The 25544-nt window shown below is 49.1% G+C and overlaps 1 protein-coding gene across 1 annotated transcript; it reads right to left on the bottom strand.

Moving 5' to 3' along the window:
- Window positions 1–6567: 6567 nt before the first annotated feature.
- Window positions 6568–23336, bottom strand: UBAC1 (UBA domain containing 1). Its single transcript, XM_044306732.1, has 10 exons — window positions 23116–23336; window positions 16561–16681; window positions 16356–16429; window positions 14348–14455; window positions 13283–13385; window positions 13065–13173; window positions 11599–11818; window positions 10877–10963; window positions 9752–9890; window positions 6568–6857 (listed from the first exon to the last, which is right to left on the bottom strand). Exons 1-10 carry the CDS (start codon window positions 23251–23253, stop codon window positions 6742–6744), a joined length of 1215 nt encoding a protein of 404 aa, XP_044162667.1. The 5' UTR covers window positions 23254–23336; the 3' UTR covers window positions 6568–6741.
- Window positions 23337–25544: the final 2208 nt, after the last annotated feature.

Genomic DNA, 25544 nt, shown 5'->3' with positions numbered 1-25544 from the left:
ATGAGAGCATCTGGCTAGAAGATGCTGATAATTGGTTAATGTAGGGCAGGGGAGGCCCAATAGTCGATCGATCAATACAATCTACTTCTGGGTTGACTGCTGATCAGATCTAGATGACTGGCTTTTTCCTCTTACAATGACATCACCTTAAAGGGGTTGTCCAGGAATAAAATTTTTAAAAATAAAATCCATAAACAGCGCCACTCTTGTACACAGGTTGTGCTTAGTATTGCAGCTTATCCCCCATACAAGTGACTGGAGCGGAGCTGCAAAACCATGAATAACCCATGGCAGCAGAAAATTAAAGGGGTATTCCCATCTCACACACTGGGGGCATATCGCTAGGTTATGCCCCCACTGTCTGATAGGTGCGGGTCCCACCTATAGGACCCGAAAATATCTTTACAAAGCCTGCAAAGTGAAGGAGACCACATGCGCGGCCGCCCTCCATTCATTTATATGGCAGTGCGCGCGGCTATTTTCAGAAGTCCAACTGAAATGAATGGGAAGTGCACTGCACAAGCGCAGCCATCGCTCCATTCACTTCTATGGGGCTGATGGAAATAGCTGAGGCAGCTCTCGGCTATTTCGGCATTCTCATAGAAATGATTGGAGGGCGGTGCGCCTTCCTTCACTTTGTGGGACCCTCACCTATCAGACATTGGGAGCATATCTTAGCGATATACCCCAATGTACGAGATGGGACAACCCCTTTAATAGACTTCTCTAGTTCTGGAAAAACCCCTCTGGGTACAGCCCGACGTTACCCGTGGTACCAATGGCAGCATGATTTTACAATAGAATCACCCACCGGTGGCTGCGGAGGGGTGTAGCTTACCCGCACTATTGGGCCCTACCCTACAGACATGTTTGCATCGATGGGATACGCTGCATAAAAAGGGCAGGGCAGAAATTGACTTGAGGTGCGGACTTTAAATCCACAGCATTGTCAATTGGTGTTGCCCATTTTCACCCTTACCAATGTCCAGGATGAAATCTGCAGCGAATCCCCACGTAAAGCATGCAGAGTTTTGCTAAGGATAGGTCACCGATTTTACTTTTACACTTTATGACCCTTTAAAGAGCATCTGTAAGGAGGATCAGCCCTATTAAACAAGACGTACTGCATGGTAGGGTTCAACCTGCTGATTAAAATGATACCTGTCTTGTGAAAATCGACTGCAGCGTTCCCGAGAAATAAATACTTTTATTCTTTATGCAAGTGAGGCCTTCAGTTCAGAGGGGCGTGGCCAGCATGGCAAAGCTGCGAGGCAAGGGGGTCTCGGTCCCGCCCCCCAGTGCACTGAAGCCCTCATTTACATAAAGAATTTTAATTTTTTTATTTTTCTCAGGAACGCTGCAGCCAATTTTCACAAGACATGTATCATTTTAATCGGTAGGATCTACCCTACCAGGCAGTATGCCTGGTTTAACAGGGTTGACCCCGATGACAGGTGCTCTTTTAAGTTTCACTAGGCATGTGCTAGGCCTGCACGGCAATGTGATGACACCCCGCACCAGTATAACGTTCCTTTTACATGGACTGGATGATCAGGCAGATTATTTGGAACTAACAAAATGTTCCCAATAAATACCTGATCATCAACGGAGGTGAGGGCGACATTTGCAAAGCTCATTCCCGACAATCTGTCTGATGATCATGTCCACGTAAGGGCCCTTGCAGACGAGCGTGTCTCCCGCTGCGAGTCCCCAGCGCAGCTCCCGGCCTGACAGGGCCACATTTTGCGGGGCGCACACGTTCGTGTGCAGGAGGCCTTAAAGCGGATCAGAAACCGCAGCACAGCGCAGATACATGGCAGATTTTGTCACCGTGTGAACCTACCCTTATAGGAAATTTAGGGAGCTGGAGCAGGCATCAGTAGACTAGCAGGAGCAACATCTATGGCTGTCACTTTTGAGGAGGGGGGCCCCCAGGTGGCTGGTGCTGGGTACATTGCTCTCAGCAGTGCAACCTCTCGCCCTTTGCTCGACACATAAAATACCAATTTATTTTCCTTCACGGCAGTTCTGATGGCGGTACCACCCGTGGCCTCAGCGGACATGGCCATACAACACAGTCCCAGTCGTATCTAACTGCACTTTCCAGGTTTCGATCTTGCTACAATAAAGCAAATTAGCAGCAATCTCCATATATTGTGAGACTACAACTCCCAGCATGTTCTGTTCACCTCTCTGGGAGCAGGCCAGTAAGTGTGCATGCTAGGAGTTGTAGCTTCTGGTTGCTGAAGTAAAGCATTCTGATGAGGCGGGAGGTCAAAAATGTTCTCCCCTGTTCTAGTTACTGACCCTGTGCATATGCCGCCTTAAAGGGGCATTCCGGAAACAAGTTATCCTCTATACACTGCATACGGGATAAGTGTCTGATCAGCTGGGGTTTGGCCTCCGAGACCACCGCCGATCATGAATGGTTCAGCAGGTCAGGCATGTGTCACTGCTAGTTTATCTCTATGGGACTGCTGGAGGTACCTGACTACAACGCCGACCTATCTCCAACAGTCCCATACTTTGAATGGAGTGGTAGTTCACATGCTTGACCATCGCTCCATTCAACTGGGGGGGGAAGGGTAGGGGGGGTTCAGCGGTCGGACCTCCACCGATCAGACGCCTATCTTCAGTCATGTTCTAAGTTGAATACCCTCTTAAAGGGGTATTCCCATCTCAAACATAAATGGCATATCGCTAGGATTTACCATCGTCAGACAGGTGGGACCCGATCCTATCTCCGTGGTGCACCCTCCTTCACTTCAGGGGGTCATTCTGGAGATAGGATCGAGTCCCAGAAGTAAACTTGCACTTATCTGACATTGATGGCCTATCTTAGCAATATATTAAAGGGGTTTTCTGTTCCTTTTGGATTGATGTCCTATACTCAGGATAGGTCATCAATATCTGTTCTGTGGGGGTCCGACGCCCGGCATTCAGCTGTTCTGGACGGCGCTTGTTTGATATGCTGTAAAAAGGCCACAGCGCTCTCCGGCTTCTTAAAAACAGCTAATCAGTGAGGGTGCCTGGAGTCGGACCCCCACCCATCAGACACGATGAGCACAGGCCTATCAAAAGCCGTAAACCCCTTTAACATTTTCATTCAGCCAGTTCCTATTTATGTCAGTTTGCAGGAAAGCTGGGTGATAACCCATATCATATATTACAGCTTAGCCCGACTTCTCAATAGGTGGAAGGGGTTCTCCAGCTCTACAAAACGGACGGCCTCAGTGAGGCTCTGACTCCTGCCGATCAGGTGGCTGCTGTGCCCCATCACCGAATACCAGGCACAGCGCTATACTTTTGGTAGTGGCTGTGCCTGGTATTGCAGTCCTGAGCTGCAATACCAGGCACTGCCACTACTAAATGAATGGCACTGTGTCTGGTCCAGTTGATTAGGGGTCAGACACCCAGCAATCTGATATGGATAGCCTATCCAATTTTTCAAACCTAGAGAACCCCTTTAAGCATTGATACTGAAGTGGAAGGGGATTCCCTATAGCAGTAGTAATGGCAGCCATATTCGACAGTCACCCATCTTTCCTGGGAACGTTTAGGGGTTTGCGTCATTTTCCTACCACATCAAACATTCATTTCATGCATATTCTTTCATTTAAATATATTTCTCCAAAAATTAAAAAATACAAAACGAGCAGAAAGAGTCCATGATCTGGTGCGAGCGCGCACACACAAACACAAAGGTGAAAATAAATTAAAAAAAACGCCCGCCTATCCAGTGACTACAGAGGCGTCCACGTTCAGTCTCTGGTGCTCATACCGTGGATGGCCGGAGGGTAAATCTCCCCGGCCCCGGTTCCTTCGGCCGCTCTGGAGGTATATTTAGTTGCATATGTGAAGAGGTTGTAGAACTAAAAAAAGTGTCCAGATCTTGGGTGCTAAATGTGTTATAAATAAGCTTCTGGTGAACTACAAGTCACAGCATGCCTCGGTGGCCTATAGCAACTGGAGAGACCAGGACTGCAGCGCTCTGTGTGGATACATTCACTTGCGAATAATATGCTTGAGCGTTATAAGGAGGATTTTCACCCACATGCGGACTTCATATAGTCAAAAACAGGATTTAAGCACAGTTGTCATGGTGCAGCCTCACCCTAACCCCGCAATCGCCTCCGTCCCTGCCCTTTCACAATGCATTGTCTCCCACCCTACCCTTGAACCGTGCAGCGATCAGCTCCATCCCTGTCTTTTCACAATGCAGAGATGGGGTCCGCCCCTGCCCACCGCAGTGATGGGGTCCGCCCCTGCAGAGTACAGCGATGGGCTCCACCACTGGCCTCGCACAGTGCATCGATTGCCTATGCCCTTGCAGCACTACCAGTGAACGGTGCAGTCCTAGGCTTCACCTCCGCCCCTGCCCCTACATGGTGCAGTGATCGCCCCCACCCCTGTTCTTGCACGGTGCAGCATCTCTAACCCCAGACTTCCAAGGTGCAGCAATCAGCTCCTCCCGTTCTATTAGATTACCATAAAATTCCTTGAATCTGTGATCCTTTAATCCAGAATATCTGACACTATGGCACAGTTGGCACAAATCCTAAACTGAGCAATGATTACAAGACTCCTCTGATTAAAGGGGTTGACCAATTTTGATCTCCCCTTTTTTGTATAAATAGGACAATACGCATTTTGTGGGGTTCCCTCTGAAGCTCTGCAATGGCTTACATGGCACCAGCTGAAATCAATGCAGATTATGTAAGGCAATGACAGGCCTGGTTAATCTTTATAAAAAGATCTCCCCGACAGCGGATAGAGGGGGATCCGAATGTGGGACCCCCTTCTACAAAGGACTGTCTAATCCACAGGGAACACAAAAGTGCTAAATTAGGTTAGTAAAGTATGTTTTATATAAGTTATGATAGTCTGGCACCCATCAGGCCCTGGGACTGCCGGATTAAAGGAATTGTACTGTTGGATAGTACACAGTCTCGTCCCATCATTATGACCAGTTTCTACTTTTGATGTCGGCAGTGTGATGAAGGAAGTCACGTGTGCTGAGCTGGCTCGGTGGGTATATGAGGTGTGCTGAGCTGGCTCGGTGGGTATATAAGGTGTGGTGAGCTCTCTCGGTGGGTATATAAGGTTTGCTGAGCTGGCTCGGTGGGTATATAAGGTGTGGTGAGCTCTCTCGGTGGGTATATGAGGTTTGCTGAGCTGGCTCGGTGGGTATATGAGGTGTGCTGAGCTGGCTCGGTGGGTATATGAGGTGTGCTGAGCTGGCTCGGTGGGTATATGAGGTGTGGTGAGCTGGCTCGTGGGTATATGAGGTGTGCTGAGCTGGCTCGGTGGGTATATGAGGTGTAATAGGCTGTCTGCACACATATCCCTTGCTGCCGTCATGGGTAAAAGGGGTGACTTATCAGAATTGCAGGAAGGGATGATTATTGGCTTTCCGGCAGAGGGGGTCAGTATTTCTGAGGCTGCACAGTGGGAACTGTTCTGGCGCTGCTGTGGTGACAGTGTATGGTGAGTGGACAAATGGCACCATTAATAATAAGCGACATGGAAACTGCAGAGAACCACGTGCTACTGATGTGAGAGGTGAATGTCAGCCATGAAGGTGCACAAGAGCAGAACGACACGCTACAGGGGAGCAGCTCACCCCCCAAAATGAACCAGGGGGCACCAGACATGCATCTAACACAACAGATCACAGAACCCTACTGTGTGTGGGGCTCCGGAGAAGACGGACGGTCACTGCACCTCTGCTAATGAGGTTGCTTTGGCAGAAAAGGCTTCAATTTTCGTGGCAGTATCGGAATTGGCCGTCCGCTGATTGGCAAAGGGGTGTGAGGTTTTCCGCTTCATGGAACGGATGGACGTCGGCGGCAGGAAAGAAACATCAGAGAACAAACCTCCTGCCACAAATGCTGGAAGAACACAAGCTGTTGGGGACAGAGTTATGGGCTGGGGAAGCTTTTCGTGGCATTCTCTGGGCCACTCATCGATGTGGAAGGCACTCTCACACGATTTCGGTCTGAATCCATCCTTGCAGATCACGTACGCCCCTACATGCTGATTGTCTTCCCTGGGAGGATGGGATCTTCCAGCAAGACAATGCGACATGTTACACGGCTAGAAATGTCTGACACTGGTTGGAAGAGCATAACCAGACTTCCAAGTACTACCCCGGCCCTCTAATTCCCTAGACTTGAACCCAACTGAGCACCTGTGGGCCCACCTTTATAGTCATGGATTCCACCATGCCCCTTCCAGCAGCTGTGGGATGCCCTGCAGTCAGCATGGCTCCGGATACCTTTGCCAACCTACCTAGACCTTACTGAGTCACCTCCAGCCTGTGTAGCTGCTGTCCGTGCTGCACACGGCGGTTACTCTGGATATTAGCTGGTGGTCAGAATAATGGGACTCGACTGTGTATATCATGGGTTAACTGTACCGTGGTTGTCAGGGGGAGCTCGTTAGATGGCAAAGGCATCGTGGTGGTCACCCCCGTTGGTTTTCGCCTTAGGAAAGCACATGACAACACCACGCCGTAAGCCCTGATCGCTCGCCTGCCCTAATCACAAAACAACTCCAGTAACGCCACAATTATAAGTAGATTTGATGAGAAGATTAATGAAGCGACACACTCACACGCTCCTGAGCAATCAGTGACACAGGCCCAGAGTAGCTTAAAAAAAAAAAGATCAGTAAGGTTTTGGTTTTCGCACTTTCCCCAAGTCCAAAGACGCAGTAAACGAGGGATCTTCGCCGCCTCTCCTACGTGCGGTTTAAGGTTTGGAAAATCCTAGATATCTGTAACATTACGGGGCCGGTCTCCGGGTCGTTCATCCACTGCGTGCTGTTCAGCGGGTTTTCAAGCATATCTTCAAAAGCTGCAAAGTTAGAAAAAACATTATTTAGTGGATACCATAGACTGTACCAACCCGGTGCCAATCTGCCTTAATCTTCTGGCCTGGCAGCAAGAACTCCATCCATATCAATAGAAGACAAATAATCCCATAATCTAACATGTCCAAGTCCAGACTATGCTGGATGCTCAGATATGTACATACATACAGTCTACGGGTGTGGTCTACGAAAAAATATTTTGCAGTTTTCAAACCAGCACCTGGATCTGAATACTTTTGCAATTGCACTTAATAAATTTTTTAGTATAGCCAATGAGCTATTAGAAAAAATGTATTTGTATAGCGCCACCTGCTGGTTGTCTTTTTTTTCATTCATTTCTCTGTCCACCTCGCTGCGGTCGACGCACATACTCAGTTCCATCCTTAAACTGCCTCCTGAGCTGTGATAAGAAGGGAGCTGCAGCAGAAAGGACACAACCCCTCAGCTGCTAGCTTAATATACATGTAGCAGGGCAATTGGAGCTATCAATGGGGAGATCTCTGGATCCCTGTGAGGTACAGGGTCGGTTCAAGCTTTGTTAGCAAGAGATCGTCACGTACTAGATGATGTCTGATTTTAATTTTTTTACAGGCCAGTGATTGGCTGCAGCGGTCACACGTGTAGATGGGACGTCATCATTGTGGCACATTACACCAGTACACTTCAGTGGCTCTAGCCCAGGCATGCTCAACCTGCGGCCCTCCAGCTGTTGCAAAACTACAATTCCCATCAGTCCCAGACAGCCTACAGAAGGGCATGGTGGGAGTTGTAGTTTTACAACAGCTGGAGGGCCGTAGGTTGAGCATCCCTGCCCTAGCCTAAATGCTTGGGCAGTATACTCCCCCTAGTGGTGGCTGTAGGTAAACAACTCCAGAAAAGGGAGGCAGCAGAATCCACTCAGGGCTGAGCCCTCTTTTAAGGGTCCACACATCCGTATTTCTGGGTCTGCAACTGTTCCGCAATTTTGCGGAACGGGTGCGGACCCATTCATTTCACAAGGGCTGCAAAAGATGTGGCCAGCACACCGTGTGCTGTCCACATCTGTAGTTCCGTTCCGAGGCCCTTCAAAAAAAGGTAGAGCGTGTCCTATTCTTGTCTGCAATTGCGGACAAGAATAGGCATTTCTATCATAGGATCGGACATGTGAGGTCTGCAAAATACGGAATGCACGGGGCCGGTATCCGTGTTTTGCGGGTCACAAAACTTACGGACATCTGAACGGACCCTAACACGGGCACTAATGCAGTAGCGCAGCATGCCTCTAGGGTAGGTGTGCTACTGGATCCAGGCACCTGGATATAGATGAACCAAAACGGAACAGCATTTCCCCCGGTGTCCACGAGTAGAAAGACATGGCTGTTTTCTTCCAAAAATACACCAAACCTGTCCATTGGTTAGTGTCTGGCATTGCAGTTGAACCCCATTGCAATAAATTAGGCTAAGCTGCAATTCCACACACAACCTGGGAACAGACGTGGCACCGTTTGTAGACGAGGGCAGCCAAGTTTTCTTAATTCTGGAGAACCCCTTTAAATCCAAACTCCCCAGTGACCACAAGCTTGAGTTGCCTCTTCTATTGCTAAAAAAAAGTTATTTCTATCTATTTATGGGAAAGTTGGGTGACAGCTATTCACTGCAGAGAAGGCCGGGATGTGTAAAACCTGACCAGGCTGTGAAGTCAAAGAAGGGCAAAGTATTTTGAGCGCCGCTATTTCAGCTTTGGCACGGGACGGGGCTATATCAGTCAGCTGGTACAATATAGTTCCCATGACATACCTCCTGTAACTGGACCTACCCTGGGATTACCGACGACACTGGATACCTCAGCCTGATGGGGGCGCCAGGACAGAGGCCATCAAAATCACCAATATCCATAATCAGAAAGACGTGAATGGCAGACTAGCGGACTGATATGACCCCGCATTTCAAGCCACCGGATATAGGGTCATTTCTTGTTACAGACTCCTGCAGGTCTACAGTGGAACAATGCTGTGGGCGATTTGTTTCCATTAGTTGTAACTGAGGAACTACTTACTTAATAATTCAACGTGCCCTACCTAAATATGGGTAGGGCATGTTGAGTTTCAATACCTGATCCTTTTCACTCACAGAGGAGATAAGAGGTCGCCAGAGGTATCTGCCAGTGTCTTACTCCCCTATTCCCAATGAGAATACATGCATGCTTCTCCAAGCCAAGCATGCATGTGGGACTTGGGGAAAAATGTCTGCCGGCCAAATGAGCATTAGATCGTCAAGTTTAGACAGTCCTTGTTGGGCTGGGATCTCCTGGACCTCCATTCCATTAGCTAGCACAAAATCCCCCTCTGAAGGACCCATCATGTCGGAGCATTACCCGAACGCCCAGTTATTTTTAGAGGGGTTTTCTAAACTTAACTTATGTCCTATACCCAGGACCTTTGCCGATCAGCTGATTGAGAAGGTCACGGCGCTCTAGTGAGCCCCACGGTTTCCTCGCAGCTATCCCTAGTCCAGTGACGTCACATTAGTTGATCCCATGGCCTAGGCACCGCTCACCACCGGCTGAGCTGCGATACCAAGCATGGCGCTGTGCTTGGTAAGCTGCGAAAAAGGCTGCAGCGCTTACATGAGTATAGGTGCCTTCTCATACAGCTGATTGGCAGGGGTCCTAGGTGTCAGGCCCCCACCGATCAGATATTGATGACCTATCCAAAGGCTAGGTCATCAGTTAAAGAGTCTCGGAAAACCCCTTTAACGGGCACAGTGTAATACCTCATTAATCCTGCGGGGGCGCTGCAGGAGTAAAAGAACAGTCACTGCTTTCCCCCAGGGATAACTATTGACCACAGGGGGACCTCGCAGTAAACCAGTCCATGGTCTAATCATCTGAAGCACTTACCTAGTAGAGTTTTAGGGTTGGTTAGGCCTAGCTGTACGACAGGGTTGTCGAGGATGGCTTGGAATAAAGGGCTAGAGGTGTCAATTCCTTTGTCCAAATCCTCGGGAGAAGGTTTCTTGTCTCCTAGCAGCCATTCGCACTGAAATAACAAGAGCCTGGGTGACCATCAGGTTCTGGATTATTACACATCCCATAAAACATGCAGAGAACCAGGCTATGCTCCAGCATATAAAGAATTATGCCCTGTCCTCATACTGCGGTCATGATCACAACCATGTACGTGATCTAATCCAGAGATCCTGATAATCTGGTGGATTAACAGGAAGTTACTGGAGACTTTGGGGTAGATTAATGCTTTAATGCCGTTAAAAAGTTGCAAATTATAGTGCATGCCATAATTTGAGACTTTTTAGATTCTTGCCACTTTTTTAACATGACGAGAGAGGGAAGAGCGTTTAGTGGAAGGGGCAGTGCCGCCACAAAGAGCCAGATTTACTATAAAAACTGGTGTAAATTACAGTTCAAGTCTAGGCCAGCCCCTAGCGGAAGTAGATTTGAGTATCTGGTGCCTCTTAATAAATTAGGTGCATCTCAGTCTGGTGAGTAAGGGATCCAGAATGGTGACTGGTAACGCTAGTCTTGATAAACCTCTCCCTTTATTTATTTGGGGTGGGGGTCACTGTGCCGTGCCACTGGTTGACGGGGAAGGATTCTCTACGGTCATGCAAAGCCCAATCATAGGTATCCACCTTAGGGCTCATGCACACAAATGTATTTTGTATCTGCGTTTGTTCCGTTCGTTTTTTTTTGCAGATAGGATGCAGACCCATTCATTTCAATGGTTCTGTAAAAAAAAAAATAATAAAGCGGACAGCACATTGTGTGCTGTCCGCATCCGTTTGTCCGTTCTGTAGCCCTACAAAAAAGATAGAACACGTCCTATTCTTGTCAGATTTGCGGACAAGGATAAGCATTGTTACACCGTATCCGGAAAAATACGCAATGTCACACGGACGTCATCCGTATTTCTTTGCGGATCCGTGTTTTGCGGACCGCAAAATACATACGGTTGTGCGCATGAGCCCTTACTGCTAAGGGGAGAAGGTTGTCAGGGTTCATACTCACCGCTGCGTCCTGCTGATTGTTGTTCACCCGAAGGGCATCAATCACTTCCTTCTCGTCAAACCCCATTTCCATCAAAGCTATAACAGTCTAGAAAGCAAAACCAAGTTATACCGGATCGCAGCACCTTCACATAATAAGGGTAAGGCCATGTTCACATTGCAGATCTTCCGTGCACATTTTGGCACGTTTTTCACGCCAAAATCCACGCGGAATCGGCTCTCATTCCTCCTTACAGTAATTTTTTAAAAAAAGCAACAAGCTCAAACTTTTTAGCGCAGATTCCTATTCAATCAATCAGAGGCCTAAAAAAAAACAACAGCAAAATCTGCACCAAACAGAAAATCACATAAAAATTTAAAAAAGTGCGGAACACACAGAATTTTGATGCATACTTCTCAACTATATTTCAAAGGCGTTTTCCGACTGTTTTATACTCAGCTGTTTGAACCATGGCTTTCCGGCAAGTACCGCGGCCTTCTCACAGCGTTCACATCCACTGGCCTCGTGGCCTAGGCCCAGCTTAGTCCCATTCAAGTGAATGCGACTGAGCTGCAATACCAAGCACAGCCACTATACAATGGACGGCGCTGTGCTTGGTAACCGGTGAGGAGGCCGTGGCGCTCGCCAGAGGCCTCTTCAAGCAGCTGAATTCAATCGCGGGGAAGAAATATCCACAATCACATCCTTGCGTTGGGGATTTCTGCGGCTGCATTCCCACTTACCCGGGGGTCAGGACGAAATTCTCTTTTCCGCCGTATCTTCTTGAAGATTTCTGTGAGTTCATCTTTAGGGTCCTCTGCGGCAGCTCCCTGCCTTGATCTGGAGTCCTCGGATGCTGAAGCCCCGGCCACGTCTGACGCGTTCTCACTTGGGAGAGGTGTATCTGCTGCTGGATCATCGGCGTGTTCGATCAACCACTCCATGGCCTGCGTCACCGACATGCTGCAAAACGAAAGTCAGATCAGGTGAAAAAAACATAACAATCGGGAAGAGGAGGATGCATCCACCAAAGTACAAAATGCTAAACTTCCCCAAGAACTAATGGAGAAGTAGTAACAGCCATATTAGTGGTCACCGAGCTCTATTTGTACACGCTGTAAAAGTGCAGCGCGCGGCGTCTGCAATGTCCAGTTGGTGTATGCACCATGAAACCTCTCGATTAGTGGTGTGCCAATCAAATCTGCCTCCTTGAGCAGCAAGGGTTGACAGGGTCAGCCATCCTGCCCGGTCCTGTCAATCTTGCATGCGCTGTAGCTTCGAGCAGTGGAACAAGCCCAGAGGAACTGCTGCTTTTACCTGGGCAGCGCAGATGCCAACTGCGCAGGCGCCACTACACTTCCAGATGTACCCAGACGTCAGCGGTGCATGCACAGTCGGCATCTGCTCTGCCTAGTGCCACTACTCAGATGGATGGCGCAGGGAGGACTGACAGGACCAGGCGAGATTTCTGATCCTGACAATCAAGGAGGGTGGGGGGGGGGGGGTCTCTTAAGGAGCCTGATTTTTAACCAATTCGATTTGCTCAACACCACTCCCGATGTATATGTGAACTATACTCAAAGCCTCCCATTCACCTGAAAGGGGTTCTGCAGTTTTTTCAAACTCTGGATAGATCATCAGCATCTGATCGGCGGGGGCCCGACACCCGGGACCCCCACCGATCAGCTGTTTGAGAAGGAAGCGGAGCTGGCAGTGGCGCCGCTGCCTTCTCGCTGTTTACTGCAGGCCCAGTGACATCACGACTAGTATCAATGGCCTGGGCGCGGCTAAGCTCTGTTCACTTGAATGGAGCTTAGCCGCGCCCAGGCCAGTGATACTAGTTGTGACGTCACTGGGCCTGCGGTAAACAGCGAGAAGGCCGCAGCACTACTGCCAGCGCCGCTGCCTTCTCAAACAGCTGATCGGCGGGGGTCCCGGGTGTCAGACCCCCACCGATCAGATGTTGATGATCTATCCAGAGGATAGATCATCAGTTTTAAAAAACTGCAGAACCCCTTGAAGTAGACCATAAGAGTGTTAGAATACCATTTTTCTTTGCGCCATCTTGGTTATCACCCAGCTTTTCCAGGAAAGGATAACATATGGACTTTGAAAAATGCCCTTCTGATTAGATCCACCAGAAGCTGCTTCTACCCTCAGCACTATTTCTAGTCCTAGTACCAGCCACCAGATAGACTGAAGTACCTACTGATTTAACCGCAGGGCCTTCACTGCTCGGCTCTCAGGGAATCCCATCTCCGTGAGGTGCCGTAACGCTATTTCATCCACTCGATCCTCCTCATCTTCGTCCAACATGGCTGAAATTATGGAAAAGCAGGAGGAGAGTCATCCAGGATGTGGAGTAGGCAAGCTGCACAATTCAGCCGCCATACCCCAGGAGGATGCACCCCATTAACCCATACTTGCCATTTGCCTTTTTAAAGAGCTCGACGGCATCAGGGTTCAGCGCTAGCAACTTCTGCGCCACCTCGATAAGAGACACCAAAATCTTCCGAAGCTCCGTCTGAAACTGCAAGAAAATGACAACGTTTAATCCTGAGATGGAAAACCTGCAAGGAGATGAGGAGTAGGGGGTCCGGCTACATGCACACAACCATTTGTACTCTGTGGTCCGCAAACAGCAGATCCGTAAAATACAAATGTGGTCCGTGTGCATCCCACACGTTCCTCGGTCCCCAATATAGAAATGGCGGACAAGAATAGGACGTGTTCTACAATTTGCGGAATAGCCGCACGGATGACATCAATGTGCTGTCCAGTTTTTGCAGCCCCATAGAAATGAATGGGTCCACGTGCAAACAGCCAAAAATGTGCATCGGATGGCGGACCAAAAATATGGTCATGTGCATGAGCCCTTAAATGGATGAAGATCTCTGGGACCTCCACCTACAGGGAAAATGGGGGTCTCATAACCACTGTTCTGCCAGGCAAGGCCAATGATAGATGAGAGATATATTATTATTATTTATTTTAAAGTGCCATTAATTCCATGGCGCTGTACATCCAGATGGCGTTACACAAAAAAACAAAAACACAGTAAACAAGAAACTATTAACAGACTGGTATAGAGGGGTAGAGGACCCTGCCCGCAAGAGCTTACAATCTATAAAGGGGAGAACACAGTAGGTGAGGGTATAGGCTGCTCTTGTGGCTGTGCGGAGGGGCAGCATGCTCATTGCCGATCGTAGGCTTTCCTAAATAGGTGGGTTTTCAGGTTACTCTTGAAGAAGTCTGATGTGTTGGAGGTAGTGAGTTCCAGAGTAGGGGGGAGAAATCTTGTAGTCGATTGTGTGAGGAACAGATAGAGAGGAGAACAGACGAGGAGGTCGAGAGAGAGAGAGAGAGGTGGGAGAGAGAGAGAGGTGGGAGAGAGAGAGAGGTGGGAGAGAGAGAGAGGTGGGAGAGAGAGAGAGGTGGGAGAGGAAGACTTTGGAGAACTCTTTAGTGGTTCTATCACAGGTAAGTACTCACATCCCTCATGTTGTGGTGAGCGATGGTCCTGTCTGTGGTGCGAGCCTGCAGACCAGCAGTAGCCTTCAGTATGGTGTCCTTGTCCGGAGCCTTCTGATCCTGCTTACGCTGTAAAGTACAAGACAGTCGGCGTCAGTTTTCTTTTTTTCTTAAAGTGTAACTCCAACTATCACCATCCTTTTAGCTCCAGCGCTCTGTAATGACTAAGGTCAGAGCTCTGCTCTTCTGATCCTGTGCAGACTTCACTCAGCCTTAGGCCTCCTGCACATGACCGTATGGTTTTGCGGTCCGTTTTAAATGGATCAGTTTTTCAGTTGTTTTTTTTTTGTTTGTTTCAGTAGTGCTTCTGTTCCGCTTTTCCGTTTGTGATCCGTTTTTTGTGGATCGCAAAAGGAAACGGAAGCATACAATAATGTTTAAACAGTAAGTACATAAAAAAATTGGGTTGGGCATAAGATTTTCAATAGAGGGTTCCGCAAAACCGGAACGGATACAGAAGACATACGGATGCATTCTGTTTTTTTTTGCGGATCCATTGACTTGAATGGATCCACGGAACGTGATTTGCGGGCAACAATAGGACATGTTCTACGTTTGAACGAAATGGAAATATGGAAACGGAAGGCATACGGAGGACCTTCCGTTTTTTTTTTTGCGGATTCATTTAAATAAATAAATACAGAATGCAAACGAGAAAAAAAAAAAAACACGTTTGTGTGCAGGAGGCCTTAGGCTACTTTCACACTAGCGGCACGGACCTCTGGCAGGTTGTTCCGTCGGGTAAACAGCGTGTCAGATCCGTCCTGCTGCTAGTGACCGTGTGTCCCCGGACTGCCGCTCCATCCCCATTGACTGGCACTGACTATAAGGCACTGAGGCACGGCAGCGCACAACGAGAGGCTTCCGGAATAAAACTACGACATGTCCAACATTTATTCCGGCAGCCTCTCGTGGTGCGCTCCCGTGCCTCCGCCGGAACTCCGTCCCCATTATAGTCAGTCAATAGGGACGGAGCGGCAGTCCGGGGGCACGCGGTCACTAGCAGCAGGACGGATCCGACAGGCTGTTCACTCGACGGAACAGCCTGCCGGAGGTCCGTGCCGCTGGTGTAAAAGTAGCCTTAGGCTACATGCACACGACCATATGTGTTTTGCGGTCCGCAAAAAAAAGGATGACGTCCGTATGTCATCCGTTTTTTTGGCGGATCCATTGTAACAATGCCTATCCTTGTCCGCAAAACAGACAAGAATAGGACATGTTCTATATTTTTTTGCGGGGCTACGGAACGGACATACTGATGCGGACAGAACACGGTGCGCTGTCTTCATTTTTTGCGGACCCATTGAAATGAACGGGTCCGCATCCTATCCACAAAAAAAAAATAAAACGTAACAGACACGGAAACAAAACACGTTTGCATGCATGTAGCCTTAGAGTATGAGGTGCCGTCCCAAGATACAACTCTATTCCCTATACACTGCATGGCAGAAAAGTGGGGTCCCAACAGGGGTGTAACTAGTTCCCTGAACGAATGCATTGAGGGTCAAGCATGTGTGGTCTTGCTCTATTCATTTTCTATGGGACTGCCCGAGATAATCAAGTGCTCAGCGCTCCTCTCTGGCAGTCCCACAGACTAGAGAATGAGCGGACATGCTCGACAGTGGCTCCATTCATTCAGGGCGCTTGGGATCAGTGGTGGGACCCCCACCGATCAAATACTTATCCCCTATCCTGTAGATAAGGGATCATTTATATCCTGGGACAACCCCTATAAATGATCACGTTCAGGCTGTCTCCAGCCACCACTAGGGGGAGCTCACTACATTCACATTTATGGAATTGGAGACTGTATAAATCCATTTGCTGGGAGCTCCCCCTAGTGGTGGCTAGAATTATACCATGCAACTAAGACAGCAGACAGCAGAGGAACTGGTGCTTTGTAACAGGAAAACGATGCTCTGACCGATATACAGGTAAACATTACATTACGTCCACCATTTCCACTCACCTTCTCCTCCGCCGATACATCGGTCATCTTTGGTGGTGGTGGAGGGGCCCTCTTTTTGATTAACAACAAGACATCTGGGGGGGGGGGAAGAGGGCAGAGGAGTGAGTACACTACTGACCACGACCATAGCACTGTACAGCCCACCATGGCCCCCATCCCTCAAGCCCTGAGACACATGACCCCCCTCCCCCAAGCCCTGAGTCACCTCTGTCCTGGATATTCTCTTCTGCCACCGTCTTGGTATCAGACAGGACCCTCTCGGTGGAAGCGTGGACCAGCTTGTGATGAGTGAGGCTCTTGGGGTCTTCCAGGCTGCCATGGGCACACTGTGGGCACAAAGAAGTGATACCAACGGCATTGATACCAAACGTAGTTCTTGGTTCTAATTCTTTAAAGGGTTTGTCCAGGACTTTATTATTGGCGGCCTATCCTCAGGCTAGGCCATCAATATCCGATTGGTGGGTGTCCGACTACTGTTACCCCTGCAGATCAGCTGTTCTGTAGTATCTCCAGCGACTAAATTGAAAGTGAACGGTAACCAGCTCCGTCCACTACACGATGGATGAAGCTGTGCGATTCCTGCTCTGGAGTTACTGCAGAACAGCTCATAAGGGGGGTGCAGGGCGTCAGACCCCCGCCAATCTGATATTGATGGCCTACCCTGAGGATAGAATTCTATAATATGACAAATATATAGTGCTGGACCCACCTCTGGGACTCGCTCCTATCTCCAGAACGCCCCCCACCCCCAACCAACGGAAGTGAGCGGAGAGCAGCCGCGCATGCACAGCCAACCTCCATTCACTGCTGTGGGAGTTCTGAAAACAGAGCGCCAGCTCGGCTATTTCTGGCAGTCCTATCATGGTGAATAGAGAGGGGGTCGTCCACTCTCCATTCACTTCTATTGGACTTCCAAAAATAGCCGAGCACTCTCCCTTAACTATTTAAAGACGCACTCCCACAAAAAAAATGTATCCTCTGACCTGATAGAAAAGTGCATCATGTAATCTATAAGGTGATCTTCTTACCAGTGACTGTATTTGTGAGGTATAACCTCCCTTCTGATCCTGAGCTGTGTCATGTGACCAACACTCACAGGACAGGAAGTCAGAAACTTCTCTCAGAATGTCACATGACACAGCTGAGGATCAGAAGGGAGGTTATAACTCACAAATACCGTCACTACAGATTACATCATGCATCTTTCTAACAGTTTTTGTGGGAGTGCTTCTTTAAGGGCTTATGCACGCAAACGTTGTTTGGGTCCGCATCCGAGCCGCATTTTTTGCGGCTCGGTTGCGGACCCATTCACTTTAATGGTGCCACAAAAGATGCAGCGAGCACTGTGTGTGCTGCCTGCATCCGTTCCTCCATTTCGTGGCCCCGCCAAAAAAAACAACATGTTCTATTCTTGTCCGTTTTTACGGACAAGAATAGTCATTTCTATTACGGTCGGGCTGTTTCGTTCTGCGAATTGCAGAACCCGCACGGGCGGCAATTTGCAGACTGCAAAACACGGCATGGTCGTGTGCATGAGCCCTAAAGCAGTGAATGAAGAGGAAGGTGCACATGCGTGGTGACTTTGGGGAGTAGCTCATTCTGGAGACTCAACAGGGTCCCAAAGATGGGACCCACACCTTTCTAACATTTGTAGCCTATCCTAGCGATAGGCCATAATAGTTAAGATGGGAAAAAACTGAGTGGGCTTCACTTATCAACCCTGTCTAGCAGTAAGACTGGCTGTTGCCCATAGCAACCAATCAGGGCTCAGCTTTCATCTCTCCACATCAATTTAAGAAATAAAAGCTGAGCTCTGATTGGTTGCTATGGGCAACAGAGACAGGCTGGCAGGTTTGAGGCCTATATCAGGGCAGGACCTCTCTGGCACAGTACATTTTCCTCCTCTTATCCCTGTCAGGCTTTATACAGTGCAGTGGCATTCTCTGCTCCTCAGATAACACCTACTGGTGCCAAGCATGAGGTCAGCGCCAAGTGCTGCCCCGGCAGTGCTGTCCTCAGAGCCCACAACTCCCATCGTTGTCACATTCCTCAAGAGGAGAGTTACTAAACCCGGTCCACTTTAACACAGGCCACATGGTGGGACCCGCTCCACGTCCTTGCTAAGGTGCCACGGCTGCAGCCATGGGCAGTCTCGCCCGCTGGTTTGTGTTCCTTAGGGCACCCAAGTCTGCCTAATTACCATTAATGAGGTCTTCTGCTTTGTTTTGTGCGTTTTTATTTTTAAATAAAGTTTGCTCATTGTAGAGTGAAAGATCTGCTTGCTGTCAGTGAATGGAAAAATCTATCATAAAAAATAAAATAAAATAAAATGTATTATATATATCCATCCTGACCATCCCCTAATCACTCAGCTTCAAAGGTGGTTGGAAAAGAGACCACAAACTGTTTCCATTCACTGACAGCAAGTACAGACAGTGAGAAATTAAAAGGGGAAAAATGTATCAATGAAAGTATGACAAATATTGTGACTTTTTGCCATTTTAGCCTGCTCTCATTATATATTTATTGCAAGCGGGGCTTAATAGAGGGGCGTGGCCTCCGCATTCCGACAGATTTAGGCTACATGCACACGACCGTATGTGTTTTGCGGTCCGCAAATTGCGGATCCGCAAAAAGAAAAAAACGGATGACGTTCCGTATGGCATCCGTTTTTTTGGCGGATCCATTGTAATAATGCCTATCCTTGTCCGCAAACTAGAAAAAAATAGGACATGCACTAATTTTTGGGCGGAGCAACGGAAGGGACATACTGATGCGGATAGCACACGGTGTGCTGTCCGCGTTTTTTGCGGACCCATTGAAATGAATAGGTCCGCATCCTATCTGCAAAAAAAAAAAACGGATCGGACACGGAAACAAAATACGGTCGTGTGCATGAGGCCTTACTATCATTTATGGCAGAAATTTGGCGCATCGCACATTTATTTTTTTATAAGCACAGGCGCATAAAAAAAGCCCCCCCCCCCCCAACAATATTAGTAAAATGCATAACTTTTCATTATTTGCCATCACGTATGATTAATGGGGATCTGATTGCTGTGACCCCCACCGATTCTGACCTGTCCGCTAACAACAGCATTCACAACATAAGATGGGTGTGCCCCTTTAAGTGATAATACAGTAAGAGGCATGAGGCAATGCACTGTGTAACCAGAGGAGAGGGGATCGATAGCCGGGCGTCCTCGGCTCTATAAATAAGAGGGGTTATAATTAGCAGCAGAGGCAAACTGCATCCCCGGGATCGTCATGAAACAGCACAAGCGCTGGAAAGGGTTAATTATATAGTTCTGGACTGGTCAGTCAACGACTTCATTTAAGAGGAAAAACTTCACACAGGCATCAATAACATGTGTCATGGATCCCTTAAAGGGCACCTGTCAGTAGGAAATAAACCAGGCATACTGTCTGGTAGGGCGGATCCTGCTGATTAAAATGATACCTCTCTTGTGAAAATCGGTTGCAGCGTTCCCGAGAAAGAAATACTTTTATTCGTCATGCAAACAGAGGCTTCAGTGCATGAGGGGTGTGGCCAGCACTGACAAGCTAGACCACACCCCTCAGTGCAGTGAGGCGCTCACTTACATAAATCATAAAAATCAGTTTTTGTTCAGGAACGCCACAACTGATTTTCACAAGATGGGTCTCATTTTACTCAGCAGGGTCAACCCTACCAGGTAGTGTGTCCAGTTTGATACGGTTCAGTTTGCTGACAGGTGCCCTTTAAATACAGGGCTATATATTACAGAACTAAAGCGGTGTTCCCCCCCTTCAACATATGATCCTCTATCTGGAAGAGACGCCGCTTGTCTCAGTCATATTAAAAATGCCATACATGTCTGATCAATAGGACCCTGAAAATAGGGGGCGGCACATATTGACCCTGCCGGGTAAGTAATGGAAGACCCCACCCCCATAGGGGCCCTTGAAAATGATAGGATCTGCCAGAAGCTGCTCCCTACACATGTATCTGGTCCGTGGTTAATGTTTCACATACATATTTCATGCGTGTAGTAACCCAACCCCCCACACGCGCACACAGTCAGCGGGGAGATTTAAATGTCTCTCCTGTTGCCCACAGCAACCAGATTTACAGCCTTTACCCTTATAAGGCAGGTGACAAAATGAAAGCAGCCACCTGATTGGTTACCAGAAAGTATTATCAATGTCTCACAGCTTCCGTAGTAATGAGAATGGCATACAGACCCCAGAAAAGGAGTGCTGCCCCCTCCTCTATATGACAGCCCCCACACAGTGTACAGATGACGGGTGCTGCCCCCTCCTCTATATGACAGCCCCCACACAGTGTACAGATGACGGGTGCTGCCCCCTCCTCTATATGACAGCCCCCCATACAGTGTACAGATGACGGGTGCTGCCCCCTCCTCTATATGACAGCCCCCATACAGTGTACAGATGACGGGTGGGGCCCCCCCCCCCTCCCCTCTATATGACAGCCCCCCACACAGTGTACAGATGACGGGTGCTGCCCCCTCCTCTATATGACAGCCCCCCATACAGTGTACAGATGACGGGTGCTGCCCCCTCCTCTATATGACAGCCCCCCATACAGTGTACAGATGACGGGTGCTGCCCCCTCCTCTATATGACAGCCCCCCCATACAGTGTACAGATGACGGGTGCTGCCCCCTCCTCTATATGACAGCCCCCCATACAGTGTACAGATGACGGGTGCTGCCCCCTCCTCTATATGACAGCCCCCATACAGTGTACAGATGACAGGTGCTGCCCCCTCCTCTATATGACAGCCCCCCATACAGTGTACAGATGACGGGTGCTGCCCCCTCCTCTATATGACAGCCCCCACACAGTGTACAGATGACGGGTGCTGCCCCCTCCTCTATATGACAGCCCCCCATACAGTGTACAGATGACGGGTGCTGCCCCCTCCTCTATATGACAGCCCCCCATACAGTGTACAGATGACGGGTGCTGCCCCTCCTCTATATGACAGCCCCCCATACAGTGTACAGATGACGGGTGCTGCCCCTCCTCTATATGACAGCCCCCCCCCCCCCACACACAGTGTACAGATGACGGGTGCCGCCCCCTCCTCTATATGACAGCCCCCCCCCACACAGTGTACAGATGACGGGTGCTGCCCCCTCCTCTATATGACAGCCCCCCATACAGTGTACAGATGACGGGTGCTGCCCCCTCCTCTATATGACAGCCCCCATACAGTGTACAGATGACGGGTGCTGCCCCCTCCTCTATATGACAGCCCCCCATACAGTGTACAGATGACGGGTGCTGCCCCTCCTCTATATGACAGCCCCCCCCACACAGTGTACAGATGACGGGTGCTGCCCCCTCCTCTATATGACAGCCCCCCCCCACACAGTGTACAGATGACGGGTGCTGCCCCCTCCTCTATATGACAGCCCCCCCCCCACACAGTGTACAGATGACGGGTGCTGCCCCCTCCTCTATATGGACAGCCCCCCCCCACACAGTGTACAGATGACGGGTGCTGCCCCCTCCTCTATATGACAGCCCCCCATACAGTGTACAGATGACGGGTGCTGCCCCCTCCTCTATATGACAGCCCCCCATACAGTGTACAGATGACGGGTGCTGCCCCCTCCTCTATATGACAGCCCCCATACAGTGTACAGATGACGGGTGCTGCCCCCTCCTCTATATGACAACCCCCATACAGTGTACAGATGACGGGTGCTGCCCCCTCCTCTATATGACAGCCCCCATACAGTGTACAGATGACGGGTGCTGCCCCCTCCTCTATATGACAGCCCCCATACAGTGTACAGATGACGGGTGCTGCCCCCTCCTCTATATGACAGCCCCCATACAGTGTACAGATGACGGGTGCTGCCCCCTCCTCTATATGACAGCCCCCATACAGTGTACAGATGACGGGTGCTGCCCCCTCCTCTATATGACAGCCCCCCATACAGTGTACAGATGACGGGTGCTGCCCCCCCCTCTATATGACAGCCCCCCATACAGTGTACAGATGACGGGTGCTGCCCCCTCCTCTATATGACAGCCCCCCATACAGTGTACAGATGCTGCCCCTCCTCTATATGACAGCCCCCCATACAGTGTACAGATGACAGGTGCTGCCCCTCCTCTATATGACAGCCCCCCCATACAGTGTACAGATGACGGGTGCTGCCCCTCCTCTATATGACAGCCCCCCATACAGTGTACAGATGACGGGTGCTGCCCCCTCCTCTATATGACAGCCCCCCATACAGTGTACAGATGACAGGTGCTGCCCCTCCTCTATATGACAGCCCCCCATACAGTGTACAGATGACGGGTGCTGCCCCCCTCCTCTATATGACAGCCCCCCATACAGTGTACAGATGACGGGTGCTGCCCCCTCCTCTATATGACAGCCCCCCATACAGTGTACAGATGACGGGTGCTGCCCCCTCCTCTATATGACAGCCCCCCATACAGTGTACAGATGACAGGTGCTGCCCCCCCTCTATATGACAGCCCCCATACAGTGTACAGATGACGGGTGCTGCCCCCTCCTCTATATGACAGCCCCCCATACAGTGTACAGATGACGGGTGCTGCCCCCCCTCTATATGACAGCCCCCATAGTGTACAGATGACGGGTGCTGCCCCCTCCTCTATATGACAGCCCCCCATACAGTGTACAGATGACGGGTGCTGCCCCCTCCTCTATATGACAGCCCCCCATACAGTGTACAGATGACGGGTGCTGCCCCCTCCAGCCTCTTACATGTTTCAGACACCTCTCCTTCAGCCTCTCCAGTGTCATGTCCTCCGTCACCTCCTCCAGCCACTCGGCGCCCTCCATGGTGCAGACATGGAGCCTGAGCACCCGGCCCGCGAAGATCTTCTCCTCCTGTACGAACATGGAGCATCCCCCCCAAGCAGCGGCCCAAGGACAGGCAGGAAGACGAGCCCGCAGCCCCGAAACCGGATCCCACTCAGTCCACTAACCGGAAAACCTCCCGGGGCACGATGGGACTTGTAGTTTATGAAGCGCATTGCACATACAACAGTCACCAGCAGGGGGAGCCCAAGCAGTATGAGCTATTGGGCACCATGTAGCCTAGAACTTGAGAGGAATGGAAATGTCAACTAGCGCCACCTGCTGTCACTAAAATAGATCACACTGTACTTGTCAATTGGTGTAGGGAGGGATGCAGAGGTGACAGTCACACCTGAGCCCTGGTGCCTTTGAGGTCCTGAAAATTTGTGCACGTCGTTAATAAATTTAGCAGTAACGCTGCCCGGGATATAGATTTTGGGAGAGATGTCGCTAGGCAATGTTTTTCCATCATTTATATAAATCCGTAAGGCCTTTCTTATACTATGGCGCTGCCGTTCAAGCGGCCGGTTCATTTCCACTTGTTTTTTTTTTCAGCACATGTCATTTCTTGGCGTGGCAGACACTGATGGTCCCACAACCTTCTGTATTTAAGACTTTGACCACTGAGCCACAGAGCTCAGTGCTAACAAATGATGGATTTTCTCTAGCTAGAAACCTCAGCAGTAATTGTCCCATCATGTATTATGTATTCAGATGTACCATGTACTGGAATCCACAGGTATATCTCTATCTACACCAGAATATTATATGGGGGTCTTTCTTTCTATATATATATATATATATATATATATATATATATATATATATACACATACACCAGGACATTATAATTTTTTTTGGCAATTGCAAAAAACTTAATGGCACAAAATAAATTACAATAATCAAAAAACTGTCCAGTGTAGGAGAAAATACCAGCCCGTAAAAAAGACATAGCGGCTATATGGGTGGAGTACCAGCCAGGTGGCAACCCTTATTACCTAGTATGGGTGGCATGTAGTACTACACTTCCCCTGTAGTGGCCACTGCAGAATATATTGACAGTTGCAGCTCTTGCTGGCTGATCGCTAGGTGATTCAGATGCCAGATCTGCCTTATTTCAATCATGATGGGGCAACACCTTTAGGCCTCTTTCACACGGGCGTTGCGGGAAAAAGTGCGGGTGTGTTGCGGGAACATGTGCAATTTTTCTGTGCGAGTGCAAAACATTGTAATGCGTTTTGCACTTGCGTGAGAAAAATCAGCAAGTTTGGTACCCAAACCCGAACTTCTTCACAGAAGTTCGGGTTTGGGTTAGGTGCTGTGTAGATTGTATTATTTTCCCTTATAACATGGTTATAAGGGAAAATAATAGCATTCTGAATACAGAATGCATAGTACAATAGGGTTGGAGGCGTTAAAAAAAATAAAAATAAAAATTTAACTCACCTTAATCCACTTGATCGCGCAGCCCGGCTTCTCTTCTGTCTTCTTTGCTGTGTGCAGGAAAAGGACCTGTGGTGACGTCACTCTGGTCATCACATGGTCCGTCACATGATCTTTTACCATGGTGATGGATCATGTGACGACCGGAGTGACGTCACCACAGGTCCTTTTCCTGTACAGCAGCAAAGAAGAGATGCCGGCTGCGCGAGCAAGTGGATTAAGGTGAGTTAAATTTTTATTTAATATTTTTTTTAACCCCTCCAGCCCTATTGTACTAAGCATTCTGTATTAAAGAATGCTATTATTTTCCCTTATAACCATGTTATAAGGGAAAATAATAATGATCGGGTCCCGATCGTCTCCTAGCAACCGTGCGTAAAAAACTCGCACCGCATCCGCACTTGCTTGCGATTTTCACGCAGCCCCATTCACTTCTATGGGGCCTGCGTTACGTGAAAAACGCACAAAAAAGAGCATGCTGCGCTTTTCACGCAACGCACAAGTGATGCGTGAAAATCACCGCTCATGTGAACAGCCCCATAGAAATGAATGGGTCAGGATTCAGTGCGGGTGCAATACGTTCAACTCACGCATTGCACTCGCGCGAAATACTCGCCCGTGTGAAAGGGGCCTTAGGCGCCATGAAGCCATGCCTACACAACTCTGCGGTAAACTCATACAGCCATTAGTTGACGCGGGTGGATGGGGCTGGACTGTCTGGGGTCAGCAATCCAGCTCGCCTAGGATGAGCAATGCAAGACTATGTAGAAAGGGGGTTCCTACTTCCAAAGATTTGGCCTGAGGAATTTGGGTGATTTTTAACGGTGGCCATGTTGCTTGCCACCCAGCTTTCATAGAACCAGATCAAAGCAGAGGCAGAAGAAGACAAC

The sequence above is a fragment of the Bufo gargarizans genome, chromosome 9 (assembly GCF_014858855.1).
Source record: "Bufo gargarizans isolate SCDJY-AF-19 chromosome 9, ASM1485885v1, whole genome shotgun sequence".
In the NCBI taxonomy this organism is placed as follows: domain Eukaryota; kingdom Metazoa; phylum Chordata; class Amphibia; order Anura; family Bufonidae; genus Bufo; species Bufo gargarizans.
Note: the sequence above shows the minus strand (reverse complement) of the source record. Positions and strands in the feature narration are given on the sequence as shown.